This window comes from Mustela nigripes, chromosome 13 (assembly GCF_022355385.1).
Source record: "Mustela nigripes isolate SB6536 chromosome 13, MUSNIG.SB6536, whole genome shotgun sequence".
NCBI lineage: Eukaryota > Metazoa > Chordata > Mammalia > Carnivora > Mustelidae > Mustela > Mustela nigripes.
Window position 1 is genome coordinate 118,407,626 of NC_081569.1, and position 19,994 is coordinate 118,427,619.

At 38.3% G+C, this 19,994-nt stretch overlaps 1 protein-coding gene across 1 annotated transcript in view; it reads left to right on the forward strand.

The window, feature by feature from the left end:
- Nucleotides 1–19,994, forward strand: part of EML5 (EMAP like 5) — a 181,319-nt gene that overhangs the window by 151,997 nt on the left and 9,328 nt on the right. Inside the window, exons 31-36 of the mRNA XM_059373561.1 lie at nucleotides 856–985; nucleotides 3,218–3,316; nucleotides 5,455–5,475; nucleotides 15,771–15,944; nucleotides 16,625–16,833; nucleotides 19,251–19,408. Coding sequence (XP_059229544.1) covers nucleotides 856–985; nucleotides 3,218–3,316; nucleotides 5,455–5,475; nucleotides 15,771–15,944; nucleotides 16,625–16,833; nucleotides 19,251–19,408 — 791 coding nt within the window. The remainder of the gene's footprint in view (nucleotides 1–855; nucleotides 986–3,217; nucleotides 3,317–5,454; nucleotides 5,476–15,770; nucleotides 15,945–16,624; nucleotides 16,834–19,250; nucleotides 19,409–19,994) is intronic.

Sequence of the window (19,994 nt, forward strand, 5' to 3'; positions counted from 1 at the left end):
TGAGTTATCAGAGATGGTATATTTAGTTTTCTGTACCAACACTGATGCACTTTTTGACTTCTCAAATGTACAGCACTTGGGTGTAATGTATCCTGAGTTATATATGCAGATTACATTTTTTTTAAATTTTTTAAATTTAAAAAAAATTTTTTAAGATTTTATTTTATTTATTTGACAGAGAAATCACAAGTAGGCAGAGAGGGAGATGCAGGCTCCCCGCTGAGCAGAGAGCCTGATGTGGGGCTTGATCCCAGGACCCTGAGATCATGACCTGAGCCGAAGGCAGAGGCTTAATCCACTGAGCCACCCAGGCGCCCCCAGATTACATATTTTTAATAATAATGCAAATCAAAATAATTCTTCTTTTGGACACAAGAAGTATCTTAGTGTTTAACACATAAGCTTTTTTTTTTTTAAGGTTTTATTTATTCATTTGAGAGGAAGAGCACAAACAGTGAGAAAGGCTGAAGCAGACTCCCAGCTGAGCTGGGACCCCCGACATGGGGCTCAATCCCGGGACCCAGGGATAATGACCTGAGCTGAAGGCAGATGCTAAGTCATCTGAGCCATCCAGGACTCCCCAACCCATGAACTCTCAACAACTGACATTCTTGAAGCCAAATGACCTTGTGATTCTCTTTTCCATTTTTATAACTCTGTAGAACAGTATAGTGTGTGTGTTTCAGCTGCCCAGTGCACATTATGGAGAAGTTTGTCTCCTTAATTTTGTGTTCAAAGTTTGTAAAACATCAAAACACATCCCCCATTTTGACTGAAGATACCAGTACTATGTATAAAAATAATGGTGAACGTTTAGAGATAAGGAATTGTAAAATGGTTTTATTGCTGTTATAGGACCTTGTGTTGGAGCTTGTTTTTGGCTATCGGGGAAGAGACTGTAGGAATAATGTTCACTATCTAAATGATGGTGATGATATAATTTATCACACTGCATCCGTTGGAATTCTTCACAATGTAGCTACAGGTAGGAATCTCTGATTCTCCATCTCCCACTGTTTTTTTACTTTAGAATTTTGTTATTTATAGTCTTACATTTCTTTGTTAAAGCTATAAATAATTAAATCGCTTAAGTCCAGAATGTCTTTCATACTATTGAATTTTCCAGTAATATTTCAAATAACCAAATTTACAGTCTTAAGAACATATAGCACAGCAGAAAAAGACATCATAATGCAAAGTACTCATGGCTCTCTATTAGAAGTGAAGGTTTACTGTACATTGAAGCCATGTTTTATAATGAAACCACTTGTAACTTTATTTCTGCCAAACCTTAGCATGAAAATGGATGGCTTAGTGGTTATCTTTTCTAGGTAGTGATTAAAAGTAGCATGTTCAGGGAGTGATTGCTGGGGCGTAGGGTGAAGTGAGCAGTGTTTTGACTGAGGACTTGAAAAGCCAAGGAAGATACTAAGAAAGTAGTTCCCCTGTGGCTCTTCTGTGAGGATGCTTTGTTTGGTTCATAGTGAGAAAATACTTCTTGATGTTTATTTAACTGATTGGATTGTTGAAAAGCAAATAACATTCTCTTATCATTTATTGACCAATGATGTATAATCCTACTAGTGACATTCACTATTTAATTTTGAATTGTTTTCTTATACGTAATTATAAACTTCATAAAGTCTAAAGTTGGAAGTAAAAATAGAGATTGTTTAGTTCAAACATTTCTGGCTTTTTCCTCTGATAGCTTCACTCTGAAGAAGTAAAAAATGGATTATGTGAGTCTTAAACCCCCATGCCTATTCTGTATTAATCATTAATATGATAGTCCTATTTTGGTTTCCTAAGGAAAAGGATTCACTAAGATCACGCAGAAATCAGTGTTGATTTTCAGTTTAATAATTTGGGTCATTTAAAAAATACTTGGATGATCCTCTTTGAGGCTTCACTTATCATTCAAGGAGAATAGAGAATAAGAAAAGATGGTCTAGAAAGGAATATGTAGATATAATTTCATGTTTATACTGATAATTTTCTTTATTTTTAATTTTCTGATTTGTAATTAATCACTTTTTTATTGATGGAGTGAAGGGAGAGAGAAAGAGCAGAAGGAAGGCTAGGCATCTCTCCACTTGTCATTATTTGTCCTTTCCAGTTTGGGATACATTGCTCTGATTCCAGTCCAAGGAGTTTTGATGTATTAGCTGATCTTCTTCAAACTTAGCCAGTAGCACATATAATTGCTGGTTTGTTGTCACTCAACTCTCAGCCCTGGGAAATATGAAGTACATTTCACTTTGAAGAGAAGTTTTAAACTATTAGACCTGGTAAATGTCATTCATATATATATAAATATGTATACACACACACACACATACATACATATATATATGTATGTGTATATATATGTATGTGTATATGTATGCACATGTGTGTATATATATACTTTTCTTTTCTTTTTTTTTTTTTTATTGCTTTGCTTTTTGGAGGACCTCGGGTTGATGGCTCTCTGTAATTTGGACCTGACCTACAACCTATCATCCTGACCTCATTTCCCACCTCTCCACTGTACTTACACAAACCTACCTTTATTATGTCCTGTCTAAGGACATAATGTCCGATGTCCTGTCTACCTTTATTTATGATCATGTCTAAGGTCTCTTCACTATCAGTGCTACTAGATAAATCACATGACTTCTTTGATCAAAGTTCTTGAGTACCACTGACTACAGAATAAATGCAAAACTCATAGGCTGGCATTCAGAGTCCTCTATCATTCTATTTCCAATTTGCCCTTCCAGCCACATTTCTCAGATTTCTTCTTGACCTTACACTTCAACCAAATGAGCCATATATATGCATACTTAATACTTTCTGGTCTTTGTACCTTTCCTTAAAGTACTTCTGTACCTGAAATGCCCTTCCCCACCCACCTTCACATTTACAAAGTGTGTCATGTCAGTCCAAGAGTGCCATATGCCCACAATAAGAATAATTCCCATAGCCTTTGGATCTTTAACACTCTTTTGGCACTTAATGTCTTTAGCCTTGTGTTACATGGTTTATGCCTTTCAGGAATCTATCCAATTAAAGACTTCTGAATCATATTTCTGTCTTTATGATGATGTGCACATATTCAGTGTCAAAAAATATGTATTAAGTACGTTAAACAGAGCAGTTCATTGTTCTGGATGAATGCATTAGGCTGTTATACCTTAAATTTTCAGTTTTAATTCTCAAATTCTTTTTTTAATAGGGACTCAGAGTTTTTATCAGGAACATAATGATGATATACTGTGCCTCACTGTAAATCAGCATCCCAAATTTATCAACATAGTGGCAACTGGCCAAGTAGGTATGTTTCTATATTTTAAAAAGAAACAACTTTAAGTAATTGTATTGTTCAAATTAATTCAATATCCTAGAGGGGAAAAAATGTAAAATTTATTGTGTATTGTTCAAAACTACTATTTGTATATAAAACACACACCCAGTTTTACCATATTATTTGCTTCCAGGTACCTTCCTCTTACTTTGGTTATCTCAGTTGGTGCAGACAGTTCAAAATTAATAAACTATTTTATGGTGATTGACATAGTTGGATTTAGTCCTTTAATAGAAATTTCTGATCAGCAAAAAGGCATAATATAACATAGTAAGCAGAAAGGAAGAATTTGAGGCGAAAGTGGTAAATAAGGGGAGCCACGAAGGAACTAGACTGACAGGGCCACGATGTCTGGGGTAGCTGGGGTTGAGCTAGAAAGAAGAGAGAAGCCATGTGACCATGCTGGTAAATCCTCCCTCCTTTCTCTTGTCCTTGGCATTGATCTAAGTTGTCAGCTGTTTTAAAACCACCTGTCTTGCTGTCTTCTTTTAACTCTTTAAAAAACTCAAAGGATATCATTCTGCAAGCAAAACGATGAGAAGATAGCAGGTCTGTTTAGAACATATCTACCAATCAGTGATCACTATGAATACTACATAATAGATTTGGTCAATCAGAATTTTATACTCTGGTGTACTTTGTAAAAATGACTGATGTCATTGGGATTGTTGGATCTTGGTGGGCCTCAGTTGCTAAACCAGCTTTCCAGGTCTTTTTCTTTTGGATGGGATAATTTGTGCTTTTAATATCTTCTTTTTCATACAGGTACTAAACTGATCAGTTAGCAGCTTGATCAGTGGGTTGCTTAGTTCTACGGTTATACCACTTTAGTATTCCTCCTTTCTGTAAATTTATCTATTTTTAATCTTTGAGTCTAGGCCCTTTTTGCACTAAATTTTTAAAAATTCAAGTCTTATTTTTACTCTGCACAGAGTACTTTATTCTGCACAGAAAATAAGATTATGTTACCATTTGGGTCATGAAAGCCTAGTTTCGTACCTCTTCGCATCTAGTTATTCAGTTAACTTTTATTGAGCTAAATTCATTTATTCAACAAACTTACTGAGCATATACCATGCACAAGGTATTTTTCTGTGTGGGGGATATAAAAATCTCTGCGTTAATGGAATTTGCATAGTGTGAATAGAATACTAGAAGGTATGGTTCTTCCATTTTCCAGCTTTGCTCCTTCTTTTCTTTCCCTTCTTTCCCCTTTTTAGGCAGGTTTGCTTAATATATTAGTGCTATGGTTTTCTTTTGATTAAGAAATGTTGTAGTCACAAATACAATCTTTCATGAAATTTGTCCCTCTTTTCTTTTCCCCCTTTTTATTGAGATATAATTGACATCTAACATTATGTTAGTTTCAGGTGCACAACCTAATGATTCGGTATTTGTACACGTTCCTTTTGTTTTGAAAGGTAGCACTGTAGGGAAATGCGAATGGCTAATTATATCCCCATGTCTGTCATTTCAAGTCAGAGGTGAATTTTAGATCATATGTGCAGCCCTGTTTCTTGCCCCACTGTACCCTTCCACAGAGTAGATACAATTTTTTTTTTTTTTTTTTACTGATGGCTAATGAAGTATAAGATAGACTTAAGACCAAAGAGTGAGAAACTTTTTCTCTTCTGACCCCAAAGAAAATTGAATGAGTAGTTATTTTGCCTGCCAAGCTTGTATGATACAAAACACTGTCTAAAATGTTTATGGCTCTCTTGGTTAAAAATTGTATAGGTCATAAGGGAAATACTTGCTTTGTGGTATTTTAGCCAGTTACATTCAAACTTTTTTTTTCCCCTTAGCTAGAATCTTGGACTCTCAGGGCCAAGGAGATACATTAAAATTTCAGTCTTTTAACAGAGCATTTTGTAATCTAAGATGTATCTAAAGATTAAATGGTCATATAAATTAAATATAAATAAATATGTATAATTGAAATGAATAGCTTCAGTTACAGTTTACTCAGTGCAACATAATAAAATTCATTTTGCATATAATGCTTTATGATTTATGTTGTGTAAATTATTTTGTGATAATTGAATTTTTATAAATTTTGCTTTTAAGTTATTTATGGATAATTATTTTTCTGCTGCTTTCCATTGTAGGTGATTTAGCAGACATGTCAGGTAAGGAAAATTCATCACTTTCTGTTGTAGTTATATTGTTTAGTACAAATTTTTTGTTGTTGTTTAGTACAAATTTTTATAGAGTAATTCAGTACTTGAGCCTATTTTGGATTCTTTTAATGAAAAATATATCATTTTAATGTCATGGTACTGAACCCTATCTGCAATAACAATAAGACTTGTTTATTTTTAAAACCAGTTTATTTTGACCTTTTTAGTTTGCCAGCACCACTGTAAACACTTCACATGTCTTAACTTTTCCTGGTGGGCATTAACCTGCCAGTATCAAACAGCTGCTAAGAGTGCAGGTGGGAACAAAAATGAATCTTAAATATGACTCAATAGATTGTATTGCCTAAAAGTAAAATTTTAATTATTTTTATTAATCACTCCAATTATTGCACATATTAGATCAACAGATCATAGGATTTAAGAATAACTTTCTATTATTGATCTTGACCATAGCTTTTTGACTCTAAAAAGCTACTAGGTAAAGTGTCCATTGTTTTTAGGTATTCACTAGGCTTTTTCTACTAAATTTTCAGTTTACGTAATATAATAAAAAGAGCAGCTTGATACAAAAATATTTCCCCATGATGTGCATCTATTTCCCTCTCCTCCAGGATAAAGCATGATTTTGTGATTTGACTATTAAACTACAAATTTATCCAAGCCAACAGGCAATGTTTCTGCTCTCTCTCGGTTACATTCAAGAGCAGGGATTGGCAAACTACAGCCCTGGAGCCTAATCTGGCCTATTACCTGTTTTTGAATAGCCCATGGGCTAAGTATAGTTTTTACTAAGTTAGACAGTTGGGAAAAATAAAAAATATTCACAGCACATGAAAATTATATGAAATTCAAATTTCAGTATCCATAGCTAAAGCTTTGTTGGACACAGCCAGGCTCATTCATTTGTGTCTGGTTTCTGGCAGTGTTTGTGCTACGTCGGCGTGGAATAGCTGCACCAGAAACCACACGTGACTGCCCTCTTGTCACTTCGCATTGCTGCTTGGCACACTCTGAGTGCAGCGATGCCCTTATAACGTGGCAAGTTGCGAGCTACACCACAACATTGAATTTTGTTATTTAACCAGTGTATATCCATCAAAACAAGGCAAAAAAGGAAAGGGGAATTTGAAGGTCACACTTCTAAGGCACAGTGAGATGTGGATTATGTTGTTATCAAGTTACCTGGTAAAATACTGTGTTTATCCTGCAGTGACACTAGAGCTGGGCTAAAAGAATACAATATATGGTAACATTTTCACATGAAACTTTATCACAGTATTCCCAGCTCACAGGAAACCAACAGCCAGAAAAACTAGAAAATTTTAAAGAATATGAGAGTATCTCATCACAACAGAATTTCTTCACAAAAATAAAACATTAAATGAGCCTGCAACCAAAGCTTCTAAATGGCGCATTTGTTAGTCAAGAGAAGCTGTTTACTGACTGTGAGTCAATTAAATTATGTTTGATTGCAGCAAACATCTGTCCAGAGAAAATAAAGTTGTTTAAAACTATTAGCTTTTTGGCAAAAACTGTTGCTAAGAGAGTTGAGGACATTGGGAACAGCCTCAGTAGTCAATTAAAAGCAAAATCCCCAAAAAGGCAAATAATTCTGGTTTCCCTTGGCTCTCGATGGATTGACAAATGTTGTCAGTTGCTTGCTTGAGGAATCAGTGCTAACTTAGAAGTGACCGAAGAGTTGGCCTCTAAGAATAGTCTCCATGGAGACAACTACAAAAGATAATATTGTCAGAGAAGTAAAGAAAACATTAATTTAGGACAATCTGAAGTGGAATCTGCTAAGGTACTTGGTAACTGATTATAAAAATATATGTGCAGCTGGAGCAGAGAAAAGGGATAGTTGGTTAAGTGTACAAAGCTGGTGAAAGTTTCAGGTATTTAAAGCTTACGGTTATTCATTGTGCTATTCGTCAGGTGGTTTGTGGAAAACCTTTCAATGTATCGTGTGTTATTGACAACCTCGGTTTGTCATTGAGAGTCAACAGTTACTGTCCTTTGTTCTCGTAGAGTTAACCCTCATCAGTTCCATGAATTTTTGTTAGAAGTAGAAGCTGAATATCCTGATTTGTCCTATCCACAGCAGTTCAGTGGTTTAGCAGTAGTCATTATTGCAATTTCTGGAGCTCAGAGCCAAGACTGAAATTTTTCTGAATGAGAAAAGTGTTGTCGTTTGTCTCTATTATGGAAAACTGAATGGCCTTGGAAATTAGTTTTTGCTACAGACTTGATCATGTTTCTTAATGAATTCCACATGAATTTACAAGGAAACTACAATCACAGTAACAACCTGCAGTTAACAATTACAGTGAAACTTATATCTACAGGAATGCTGTACTCGCAAGTCATGCCAACCTGCATGATATGCTTCTCATACTGTCAAACATTAAAACAAGGAGTGAGAGTCCCATTTGCAGCAACTGTATTCTCTGGTCTCAAATACAGTTCCAGTAGAACTTCTCAGATCTTGATACAAATACAAAGAAAATCCCTATATTTCAAAAATTGGCTTAACTGAAACTGAAGAACATCCACCCAACCTTCAGTTAATGGTGATTATTCTACAATGTAATACAAGCTAAAAGCCAGATAATCAAGACAAGACCCTAACAGAATGCTCTCAACTTTCCAAATGATTCATATGCTCAGTTAAGATCATGTGCTTATGAGTTAATATTGAAATTTCCCAGTAACTATCTACATAAGACATTTTCAAGGTTGAAATGTGTAAAATTACTACAGGTGAATATTTGCAATTGATTTTTTTAAAGATTTTATTTATTTGACAGAGAAAGTGAGAGAGGAAACACAAGCAGGGGAAAGGGCAGAAGGAGAGGGAGAAGCAGGCTCCCTGCTGAGCAAGGGGGTGCTAATCCCACGACTCTGGGATCATGACCTGAGTTGGAGGCAGCCAGGCACCCCCACAATTGATTTTAATGATAAATAACTCTGACTTTGAACCTCACTTAAGTGACATGTTATCTCCAAAAAAGAATTTTATTCTTCCATTAGATCTGCATTCATTTTACACAATGAATTTCATCAATAAAAATTTTATGGAAATTTGTTTTTTCTTATTACACAAGTACCTGCACAATATCTTTAATTCTGTCTCTGACCCTATATAGAGAAAGTTTACAGACATCAGCTCCACAAGGAGACAGGCAATAAATAAGTAAACTTTTAAAACTAACATGATCTATTAAAAAACAAAGTTTTGTAAAACTAACATGATCTGAGGTGGTAATATGCTAAAAACAAGATGATGCCAGTAAAACAAGATGTTCGGTTTTTTTTTGTTTTTTTGTTTTTCTTTTAAAGATTTATTTATTTATTTATTTGACAGATAAATCACAAGTAGGCTGAGAGGCAGGGAAGGCAGAGAGCCTGATGTGGGCCTTGACCCCAGGACCCTGAGATCATGAGCTGAAGACAGAGGCTTAACCCACTGAACCACCCAGGCGCCCAAGGTGTTTGTTTTCTGAGGTGGTAACATTCAGCTAGGCCAAGAATGATTTAAAAAAAAAAAAAAAAGATAGCCAAGGGATGAATTGGGGACTCCAGGCTGAGGCCTGGTTTGGGGGTCCCAAGACCACCCATACACTCAGTGATTCACTAGCAGGAATTATAGGGCCCAGAGGTAGTTAGGGCTTTAGTTTCTTATAGTAATCAGCGAGGGGAAAAGACACAACAGATAGAGTCTAGAGGCTTTGGGCACAGGCTTTCTCTGTCTCCCTCACCACCCTTCCCCAGAGGTCACACACAAATCTGCTTTACCAGCAGCAGATGCAGCAACATGGGAGCAGGGTTTTGTCCAGGAAAGCCCACTCCAGCGTTAAAGTCCAGGCTTTTTACTGGGGGCTGGTCACACAGGCACAGACCAGCCACAACTACTGAAATACCCAGAAGAAAGCAGGTGTTCAGCACCCCGTGTAGATAAAACAGCCTTAAATCAATATAGGGACCATTTCAAAAGTCAGGTCTCTACGCACTTGCAAGCAGGCCCTTCTAATGATAGTAACTTCAGGCTTGTTTATGTTAACTCTTTCCCTGTGCAGGCCATAAAGCTAAATCAAGAACAGGAAGGTTGGGCGCCTGGATGGCTCAGTGGGTTAAGCCGCTGCCTTCGGCTCAGGTCATGATCTCAGGGTCCTGGGATCGAGGCCCGCATCGGGCTCTCTGCTCAGCGGGGAGCCCGCTTCCCTCTCTCTCTCTCTCTCTCTGTCTGCCTCTCTGTCTACTTGTGATCTCTCTCTGTCAAATAAATAAATAAAATCTTAAAAAAAAAAAAAGTGGAAGGTTAGTTTGGAGGAGTAAGGCCTCTGAGATGCACATGGAGAAAGGGGTAGGAATAAATTGCACCGGGCTTTGGAGATCATGGAGAGGAGTTTGGATACCTGCTAAGTGCAGAATCCATCATGGAGACTGTGAAGCAAGGGAGGGAGGTGAGCTCATTTAAATTTTGAGAAAATCGCTCTGCACTATTAAGGATGTAGAGGGGAAAGAGATATAATCAGAAAGTTAGGAAGATACTATAGTTGTCAAAGCAAAATACATTTTTAATTGGGGTGGTAGGAATAAAAACGGAAAGAATTAGACAAAGATGAGATGTGTTTTGGAGTTAAAGCCAGTGGTCCTTTCTGAAGAATTGGTTGTGAAGGCATGATAGAAAGCGAGGAACCAAGGCTGTTTATTTTTTGCTTGAGCCACTGGCTCAGTGAGATGGGAGAATACTTCTGGAGAAACAGTTGGGCAGGAAGAAATTATTTACAGACATAAGGATTGAAGGGAAGGCAAGAAGACTGGTGGGTTTGGGGGTTGGGGAATAAGGAAGCTCTATTTTCTTCATTTCGATAGCTGAGAGTGAGGAGGTGGTACGAAGGTAGGGGGTAAAATTTTGAACTTATCACTTTGGAATGTGTGAGAGTAAATATACATTAGAAAATATGTGGAGTAATTACCAAACTTGAATAGATGTCTTCTTTCTGGGTAGACACAAAGGGGACATCTTTTGTCTGACAAAGTTTTTTCAGCGTACCTAAGGCAGTGCTAAGAATTTGACATTTGATCCTTAAGGGGATTCAAAGAGAATTCTCCGCACCTCCCCCCAACCCCTATCATAGTTACCACTTGTCACAATAGGCAATTGTCCATTAAGTGACCCTAGTGCTCTTCCAAGTGCCCTCTGTGACAGAAAATAAGGAAATTTATTAGCCCTAAGTTTGGTTGCATTTGTGGTCAGAAAAGGGCTGCCAGTGCCAGTTAGAATTACATGCTTCTTTGCTTTCATTCAGTGGAAAAAAGGATAAAAACTCTTTTCACAACTATGAGCTAAAAATGCATGGTTCCTTCCTTTTAGTCTGATTGAGTCCATTTAAGACCCAAAGCAAATCCTGTACTAAGAGGACACCTGGGGAATACCATGTGCTGATGGGCTAAATCTGGGTTACTGAACTCAATCGCTCTGTTGGAGGTGGGGAGTGGGGAAGGCAGCATGAGGGGTTGGGGTATAGGGGAGCTTATTACAAGGGCATTAGACTAATCAACTGAGCAAACAGTGTCTTTTCCCTGAGTCACTTGCTCTCCGTATGGGAGGACTGGATTCCTGCAGAGAAGTATAGCTTTGTGAAGAAGGAAGGAGGAAATGAATGGTGGGTAGACAGCAAGGAGCTGACCACTACGGAAACTGAAGAAAAGGGGCACCTGGGTGCCTCAGTGGGTTAAAGCCCCTGCCTTCAGCTCAGGTCATGATCCTAGGGATCATGACGATCCTGGGATCGAGCCCCACTTGGGCTCTCTGCTTGGTGGGGAGCCTGCTTCCCCCTCTCTCTCTGCCTGCCTCTCTGCCTACTTGTGATCTCTGTCAAATAAACAAATAAAATCTTAAAAAAGAAAGAAAGAAAGAAAGAAAAAGAAACTGAAGAAAGAACTACCATTAATTGGTGCACTTAATGGCTCATGTTAAAATTTTGTTTTAAAATACAGTTTTATTATGCTGTACCAAAGGCAAAGTAGAGGACGGGGAAAGAATATCCTTTAAAACGTTGATTCTTATGAGATCCAGTTAGTAATTGAAACAGACCCTTATAGGCATCTCTGTTCTAGAGACTGACAGTTTAGGAATGCTTATAAAAAGTCAGTGGGAGGGGCGCCTGGGTGGCTCAGTTGTTTGGGTATCTCCCTTCAGCTCAGGTCATGATCCTGGGACCCTGGGATCAAGCGCCACATTAGGCTCCCTGCTTTGTGGGAGTCTGCTGCTTTTTTTCCCTCTCTCCTTCCACCACTTGTTTTCCCTCTCCCTCTCAAATAAACAATCTTAAAAAAAAAAAAAGTGGGATTGATTTTCCAGGGATAGCTTAATGTAATGGAAGAAGCCAAGAACAGAATGGATTCTGAGGACAGCACATCTCTGTTGGCTCTGCCAGCTCTGAGGTGTGTGTCACTTAGGGCTTGACTGACTTCATGGGAAGACACATCTGCCTAGAAGTGGGGCCTAGATGTGTTCCCTGTAACACGCCTGGCCCATGATAGACATTAGCTGGTAGCGTGTAGGAAGGGGAACAGTGAGAGCACGATCTGTGTTACTCCGGTATCATAAATGACCATTTTTGAATCGTAGGAGAAAATAAAATGTACTTAATGAACATAATTTAATCTTTCTTCAGTAAGTTAGGCCTTGAAAATTTGTAGTGATTTAAATCTTAGATCCTGTTACTGATATAAGTTCAGAACAGTCTGAATATGTAGTAATCCTATGCCATGTTCATACTGTATGTTTTAAAACACAAGTTTCAGGTATATACTCCTTACCATTTAACTTTCTTGGAAAGCTTGAAAAGCTCAGTAATTAAGATTATTTGCTATCTAAACTGTAGATAAATGAAAGTCCTTGTCATTTGTGAGATATGGAATTTGGAGACAAAACTGATGTCCCTTGAAAGCCATTATCTACCTCCTCACATTTAGGCAGATAAAGTACATGGATTGCTGAGAGGTGCTTTTTGTGAACATGTAAAAATGTTTTATGTTATAGAAGACCTATATAATATTTATTATTGGCAAGAAATTATAGACTGATCTAGTATATATTTACTTTCTTTTTCAAAATTTTATTTAAATGCTAATTAACATACAGTATAATATTGGTTTTAGGAGAATTTATTGATTCATTACTAACATACAACACCCAGTGCTCATCCCAACAAGCGTGCTCCTTAAAGCTCCTCACCCATCTAGCCCATCCCCCACCCGACCCCCATCCATCAACCCTCAGTTTGTTCTCTGTCATTAAGAGTCTGTTATGGTTTGCTTCCCTCTTTATCCCCCTTCCCAAATGTTCATCTGTTCTGTTTCTTAAATTCCACATAGGAGTAAAATCATAGGATTATTTGTCTTTCTCGGACATTTTGCTAAGCGTAATACTCTTTAGCTCCATCCACAGCATTGCATATGGCAAGATTTCGTTCTTTCTGATGACTGAGTTATATTCCATTGTGTATATATACCACGTCGTCTTTATCCATTCATCAGTCGGTGGATATCTGGTCTCTTTCCATAGTTTCCGAGGCTACTGTTGATGCTGCTATACTTAAGTTTGCCCGTCCTTCATATCCATTGCCTTCTACTGAATAAGAACATTCTAGTTTTAGTCCAGTACTTAAGTTTATTATGTTCAGTTTTTCACACATAAATACCCTATTTTATTACATGGTAAACTGTTCTTTAGTTTATTTGAGAGAGGGAGTGCACGTGCATAAGCAGGGGGAGGGCTGAAGGGAGAGGGTTCCAAACTGACTCCGCGCTGAGTGTGGAGCCTGGCACGACCCTGAGATCATGACCCAAGCTGAAATCAAGAACCGGATGTTTAACTGATTGAGCCACCCAGGTGCCCCTATATGGTACACTTTAAAGTCTGCGGTTTGTTTTTGTCTTTTTAAGATTTTATTTATTTGAGAGAGAGAGAGATCACAAGTAGGCAGAGAGGCAGGCGGAGAGAGAAAGAGGGAGAAGCAGGCTCCCCGCTGAGCAGAGAGCCCGATGCGGGGCTGGATCCCAGGACCCTGAGATCATGTCCTGAGCCAAAGGCAGAGGCTTTAACCCATTGAGCCACCTAGGCACCCAAGTCTGCAGTTTTGATTACTTACAGTTGCATAAATCTTTGAACAATTTTTTTTAATGATCTTAGATCCCTGGGTTAATAGATTTTAATTACTTTGAAAACTGTCAGATTTATCACTGTATACTATAAATTGTAAATGGTATATAATACCATCTAAATTTATCAGAATGTTTTCTTTGGAAACCAAAATGTCTCTATTTTTACAATAACACAAGCAGATATGTAATTTGAAACAAATGCACTTTAGTATTTGGCTTATTTTACTAAAAGTACTTATGTTCTGGGGCACCTGGGTGGATGTGAGTTAACTGCCTTCAGCTCAGGTCATGATCCTGGGGTCCTATAATCAAGCCCTGTGTGAGGCTCTCTGTTCAGCAGGGTGTCTGCTTCTCCCACTCCTGTGCTTTCTCTCACTCTCAAATAAATAAAATCTTTAAAAAATATGTAAGTACTTATGTTCTGGAACTGAATTAGCTGCCAAATTGACTTATCTATTCATTTTCGTAGGCTACAGTTCATGAAGAAAATACAAAGCCCTGACTTTTTGACTTTGAAAATACAAAGAGCTGGGAAAAAATTTTAAACAGCACAAATGGGCTACACAGGATAAATAAAAACAGATATAATTTTTTGAAAGATTAGTAGTTTTGGGGTGACTGGTGGAACATGCGACACTTGATCTCAGAGTTGTGAGTTCACATCCTATGCGGGTATAGAGATTACTTAAAATCTTTTTATAGGGACAGCTGGGTGGCTTAGTGGGTTAAAGCCTCTGCCTTCGGCTCAGGTCATAATGCCAGGGTCCTGGGATCAAGCCCTGCATCGGGCTCTCTGCTCTGCAGGGAGCCTATTTCCTCCTTCTCTCTCTCTCTGCCTACTTGTGATCTCTGTCTGTCAAATAAATAAAATCTTAAAAAAAAAAAAAAAAAAAAACAGAAAACTTTTTTTTAGAAGGGTGCCTGGCTTGCTTAGTCAGACTAGTAGAATATGTGATTCTTGATCTTGGGGTCATGAGTTCAAGCTCCATATTGGGTGTAGAGTCAACTAAAAAAATTTTTTTTAATTAAAAAAAAATCATGAAAAATAAATAAAAATAAAAAATAAGCAGTTTTATTTCTACCCTGAAATCCTATTTAGAAAAATTACACTGTCTTATAAAATAATATGAACTTAGCTTTTTACCAAATATCTGTCTATATGGCTGAAAATTTGTTTTGAGATCTATTCAGTTGCCTTTCTCAATTTATGCTTGCTTTTCATCTCTCCTTCAGATGACATAAGATATGGAATAACATTAGTAACTGATAGTAACAAAGATAGCATTCAGATAACTGAATATAATCTGATATTTAATTATTGCACAATATTTGTATATTTCCCCACATAATTACGTAAAGGTTTAACACATATCTAGGGGTTGAGCCCCACGTCGAGCCCTGCATCAGGCTCTCTGCTCCACAGGGAGCCTGCTTCTCCCTATCCAGCTCCCCTCGCTTGTGCTCACATGCTCTTTGCCCCCCCACCCCGTCCCGTCAAATAACTAAGCAAAATATTTTTTAAAAATTTAACACATATCTAAAACATGCATTATTTTAAAGCTTGTGACTGCCTAATTTTCTTGTCTAAATGTTATTTTCTCAAAAACGCAATTTGAACTATTGCCTGAAGAAGTATTTTGCATTTTTTCTTTTCCTTCCTCTTTCCTTTTCTCTCTTTACTTTTATTACATTTCTTAATTGTGGTATAGTTGACACACAATGTGAGGTGAGTTTCAGGTGTCCAGTGTCATGACTGGACACGTGTGTGCATTCTTCTTCACTTGCCATGAGCATGGCTGCGATCTGTGACTGCACGTGCAATGCCGTCACGGTTCTGCTGCCTCGTATCTCCCACTCCCTCTCTTCCAGCTTGTCCATCCCCCACAACCCTCCCCTCTGGCAACCGTCAGCTCTTCGTATTTATGAGTGTTTCTTTTTTCTTTTTTTTTTTTTTTTGAATTTAGTATTAGATTTGAGCTATTTTTTATTAAGTATACAGTCTTACTTTGGCACATACTTTTCCATGTTTCAGAAAATATGCATCAGCTATAGAAATGGAAACATTTGCAGTGGGCATATTATAACTTTTGTATTTTATCTTTATTTAGCTACCGCTCCTTCCATCCACATCTGGGATGCAGTGAACAAGCAGACTTTATCTATACTGAGATGCTACCATTCAAAGGGGGTGTGTTCAGTCAGCTTCAGTGCTACTGGAAAGCTATTGCTGTCTGTGGGGCTGGACCCAGAACACACTGTTACTATTTGGAGATGGCAGGAAGGTAGGGTTGTTTTTCCTTTTGTGATTTACAAAAACAGTAAGTATATTAGGGTAATATGAATTCTCTAGCATTTGCTTTACCTTAGTGATGAAACCATTTTTTATTTTAGCCCTCTACACAGCTGATGTTACTTTTGGTATGTTCCATTTTAAAAACTCAGTGAAAGAAGCTCACAAAACATAAATCAGTGAAAGTTATTACTACTATATACGATGCACTGCTCTTTCCTTTCAGTAAGAAACTATATGTGAGTCTCTTTGCAATCATTATTTGATTGGTTATGGAGGGTCTTAGTCAAGGATGGAAACAAAGTATATCGTGACAATGACCATCAAAAGGGTAATATTACTTACACTTTAGACAAAACTTTTCTATAGCTTATATCTAGCTGTTATAAAAAGTGAAGTTCACAGAACCACACAGAAGAAAGTAAGCTGTAATTTCTAAAATCTGGCATGGGCCTTCAGTGATAATAAAGCTCCCGTTAATACAACCCTTGAGAAACTATGTCAGAAGGACTCTTTCCACAGGTCCTGTGATTGCTAGGTAGCGGCTAGGTAGCTGTGCAAGGGGTATGCTGCCTCATAAGTATTTGTTTTTTGAACTATATACTTTGAACAACTGATTGTGTAAAAATTAGCATTTTATACTAACCTCATTAATTTTGTTGTCCCAATCAGGTACCAAAATTGCCAGCAGAGCCGGTCACAACCAACGTATTTTTGTGGCCGAATTCCGACCAGATTCAGATTCCCAGTTTGTCTCTGTGGGAGTCAAACACGTGAAGTTCTGGACACTGGCAGGAAGGGCTCTTCTTAGCAAAAAAGGGCTCCTGAGCACAGTGGAAGATGCCCGGATGCAGACCATGCTTGCTGTTGCATTTGGTGCAGTATGTCTCTTAAAATGCATGTGCTAGTGTATCTTGGAATTACAGAAATTGGACTACTTTCAATTTTCTCTTTCCTTTTTTTTAATATTTTACTTATTTATTTGTCAGATAGCGAGCGAGTAAGCATAGGCAGGCAGAGTGGCAGAGGGAGAAGCAGGCTCCTTGTCAAGCAAGTAGCCCAAAATGGGACTCAATCCCAGGGATCAGGACCAGAGCCAAAGGCAGCCGCTTAACCGACTGAACCACCCAGGCATCCCTACTTTCAATTTTCTTATTTTAAATAGATAAGCCACCATAACCTTCTATGGCATTGTGACCCACTAATCATTACCTGTGTCCTGGTCATGCATACATTTCCCCTTTCAGAGTCTGATACTTTCAGAAATGAGGGAGTGGGAAAGAAAATTAATGAGGGTGAAGGATTATAATGCAACATTTGAGTCCTGAGGCTATTGCCATTCTTAAAAGCCTTCTATAATTTTGTCATTGTCACCCTAAAACTCCTAAAATTTCTATTCTCCTAGTTGTTCCTCATAATCCTAAAGATTGGTCAGAATACAGAAAGATGAATCAGGAAATGTGATTTTCTACTGCTTAAGGTGTGATGGGGTTTAGGATTTCCTTTGCTTTCTATCATCATAAATCACTGCTTAGCACATACTTGGAAGTGCTCCGGGCCAGTGCTGCTCACTCCACTCACTCAGCTCACTCTGAGGAGGAAGGAGAGCACAATTCCTGGCCGGCACAGAATGTTCTAGAGAGCCTATCCCGCCCCTCCCCCACCCCATCTAGGCTGACGGATCACAATCCACAGCTCTTTCCTTTAATACTCGGTACCCTGCCCAGACTTTTTAAATCCTTCTGTGCATTGAAAACCTAAGTGGATTCCCTTACTAACATGTTTATGTGGGTATGTAATATGAAGAAAATCATACTTTTAGAAACTTTAAGCACATGTTTTTGAGAAGAAGACCGTTGTAAATGTTGGTTGTACCATGTCAGATTTCCGTTAAACATTTTGGGCCTTCATTACGTAAGACCAGTAATCATTATCTAGCAGAAAAAAATCACACATTCAAATGCTTCTGGCATTTAATTTGTCTGTGTAATTTTCTTTCTGGATAAAATTTCTTGTGTAGCCAGTTGCCTATGCCCAACAGGAAAATAAACTTGAAGACTAAAATGTTAGTCATAATTGATAGATGTTTGAAGCAACAGTACGATCAGGGTGTTTCGTTACATAGAGAGATGGGTTTATGTCCAGTTTAGGCTCTTTTTGCACATCCTCTTTGCCAAGGGGCTAAAAGCAAGGGAGGTAAAATACTGGTTTCTATACCTGAAGCATTCGCATTCTAATTGCAGGTAAGGCAGAGATTAATGATGCTTCTAGATGACAAATGTAATTATTGTTATCTAAATATAAGGCACAGAGAAAATGCGTAAATGCTGAGGAATTTGGAGTCACATTAAATCGTTGATGGGGGTGCGCCTAGCTGGCTCAGTCCCTGGAGCGGGCGACTCTTGATCCCCCCAGTCAGGAGCTCGAGCTGCACGTTGGGGATAGAGGACTTAAAAAAAATTGTTGTAGGGAAATTAATATACCAACCATATAGTATTCTCAGAAAGATTAAAGAAAACCTTTGTTCTGTTGTAATTCAAAATTAATTTTCCTATCGGTTCTTTCCATGTTGTTTCTGGTGAAAGATCTGGTACCAATGGCTCCAACAGTGAAGCTAAAATGGATGAAAATAGCACATGATACAGAATTTCTCCAGTCTTCACATAAAGGAAGTAGGCTACAATCTTCAGAGTGATCTAAAGTGCTATTACTTTTGGCACCTTATCAAATTTATCATATTTTGTATCACATTGACTTTGCTATTTTAAGAAGCCATGGCAAACACTGATTTCATATATAACTTCATGAATTAGTGAAGCTCAAAAATTCCCACAGCTTTGCTCTATTCATGAATTCTATACATAGTTTTACTTTCCGTGACAAAATACCAACCTGGTGAAAACTTACTTTCACGTCCTGTTCCTACTTTTCTTTTACTCTCAATTGACTAATGACCTCAAGTTATTTCTCGGGCAGCTGAAGGGAAGCAACCCAAAGGGATGATATATTTTAGAAATGGACGGGACTCTGGAGCCTGAACTCCCTCATTTTACACGTGAAAAAGTTGGTTCCTCCTAGAGGTTACGAATCTGAGGTCAGTCCAGTGAACGAGCAGCAGAGCCGCACAGCAGGCCCTGACAAAGCCATTAGGGTTGTCTGGTCCCTGCCCATGGCTTTCCCCCAAGCCCCCACTGGGCCATCTGGGAGGGAGGCCACACTTAGGGTAGAGAATTGTGTCTGTTTCATCTGTATTTGAACTTTTGATGAGTTTATCTCCCCCTTCCCCACTCCTTTTCAGAATAACTTGACGTTTACAGGTACTATCAGTGGAGATGTCTGTGTGTGGAAAGATCACATATTGTGTAGAATCGTGGCCAGAGCTCACAACGGGCCTGTGTTTGCCATGTACACCACGCTGCGGGATGGCCTTATTGTGACCGGTGGCAAGGAAAGGCCGTGAGTCCTTCTGTGCATGGCCTCACTGTGTGTCTGTGTGTTGGGCTCAGCCTGTGGTTTGCAGTTCATTATTCTAGTTCTTTCTAGAATATCCCCTCTGCATTTCCTCCTGTGCTTCACTCTTATTGCCTCTGATGTGCCTTCTTGTTGACTCTTAAATGCTGGTCTTTAAAGTCTTCTTGTAATTTTTTTTCATACTGTATATAGAAGCCTAGACCCCAGTAATCAGGGTGAGAATTTCTTTGAGGTAGTAGTGAGGCACACAGAGAACTGATTTCGGCATGTTTGTATCTGGTGTGTATTTGCTAGGTCAGAGGGGACCTGTGGGAAAATCTCTGCCCTCACCCAGGATGCACCTGGACTGCCTGCTCCCTTCTTTGTCTGGACGGACACTTGCTGTCTCAGCAGAGGATGAGAGGCTGCTGGAAACAAACTGCCTTGTTTGCTTCTCCTTGAGGCAAACTTGTGACATAAAATTATGTCATACAGGGCTTCAAAAATTTAAGTCTAAGGAAAGGCCTTTTTCTGAGTGCTTTGGAAACCTCCCAGAAGCCAGATACTTAGAATTGATTTTCTGCCAACATAT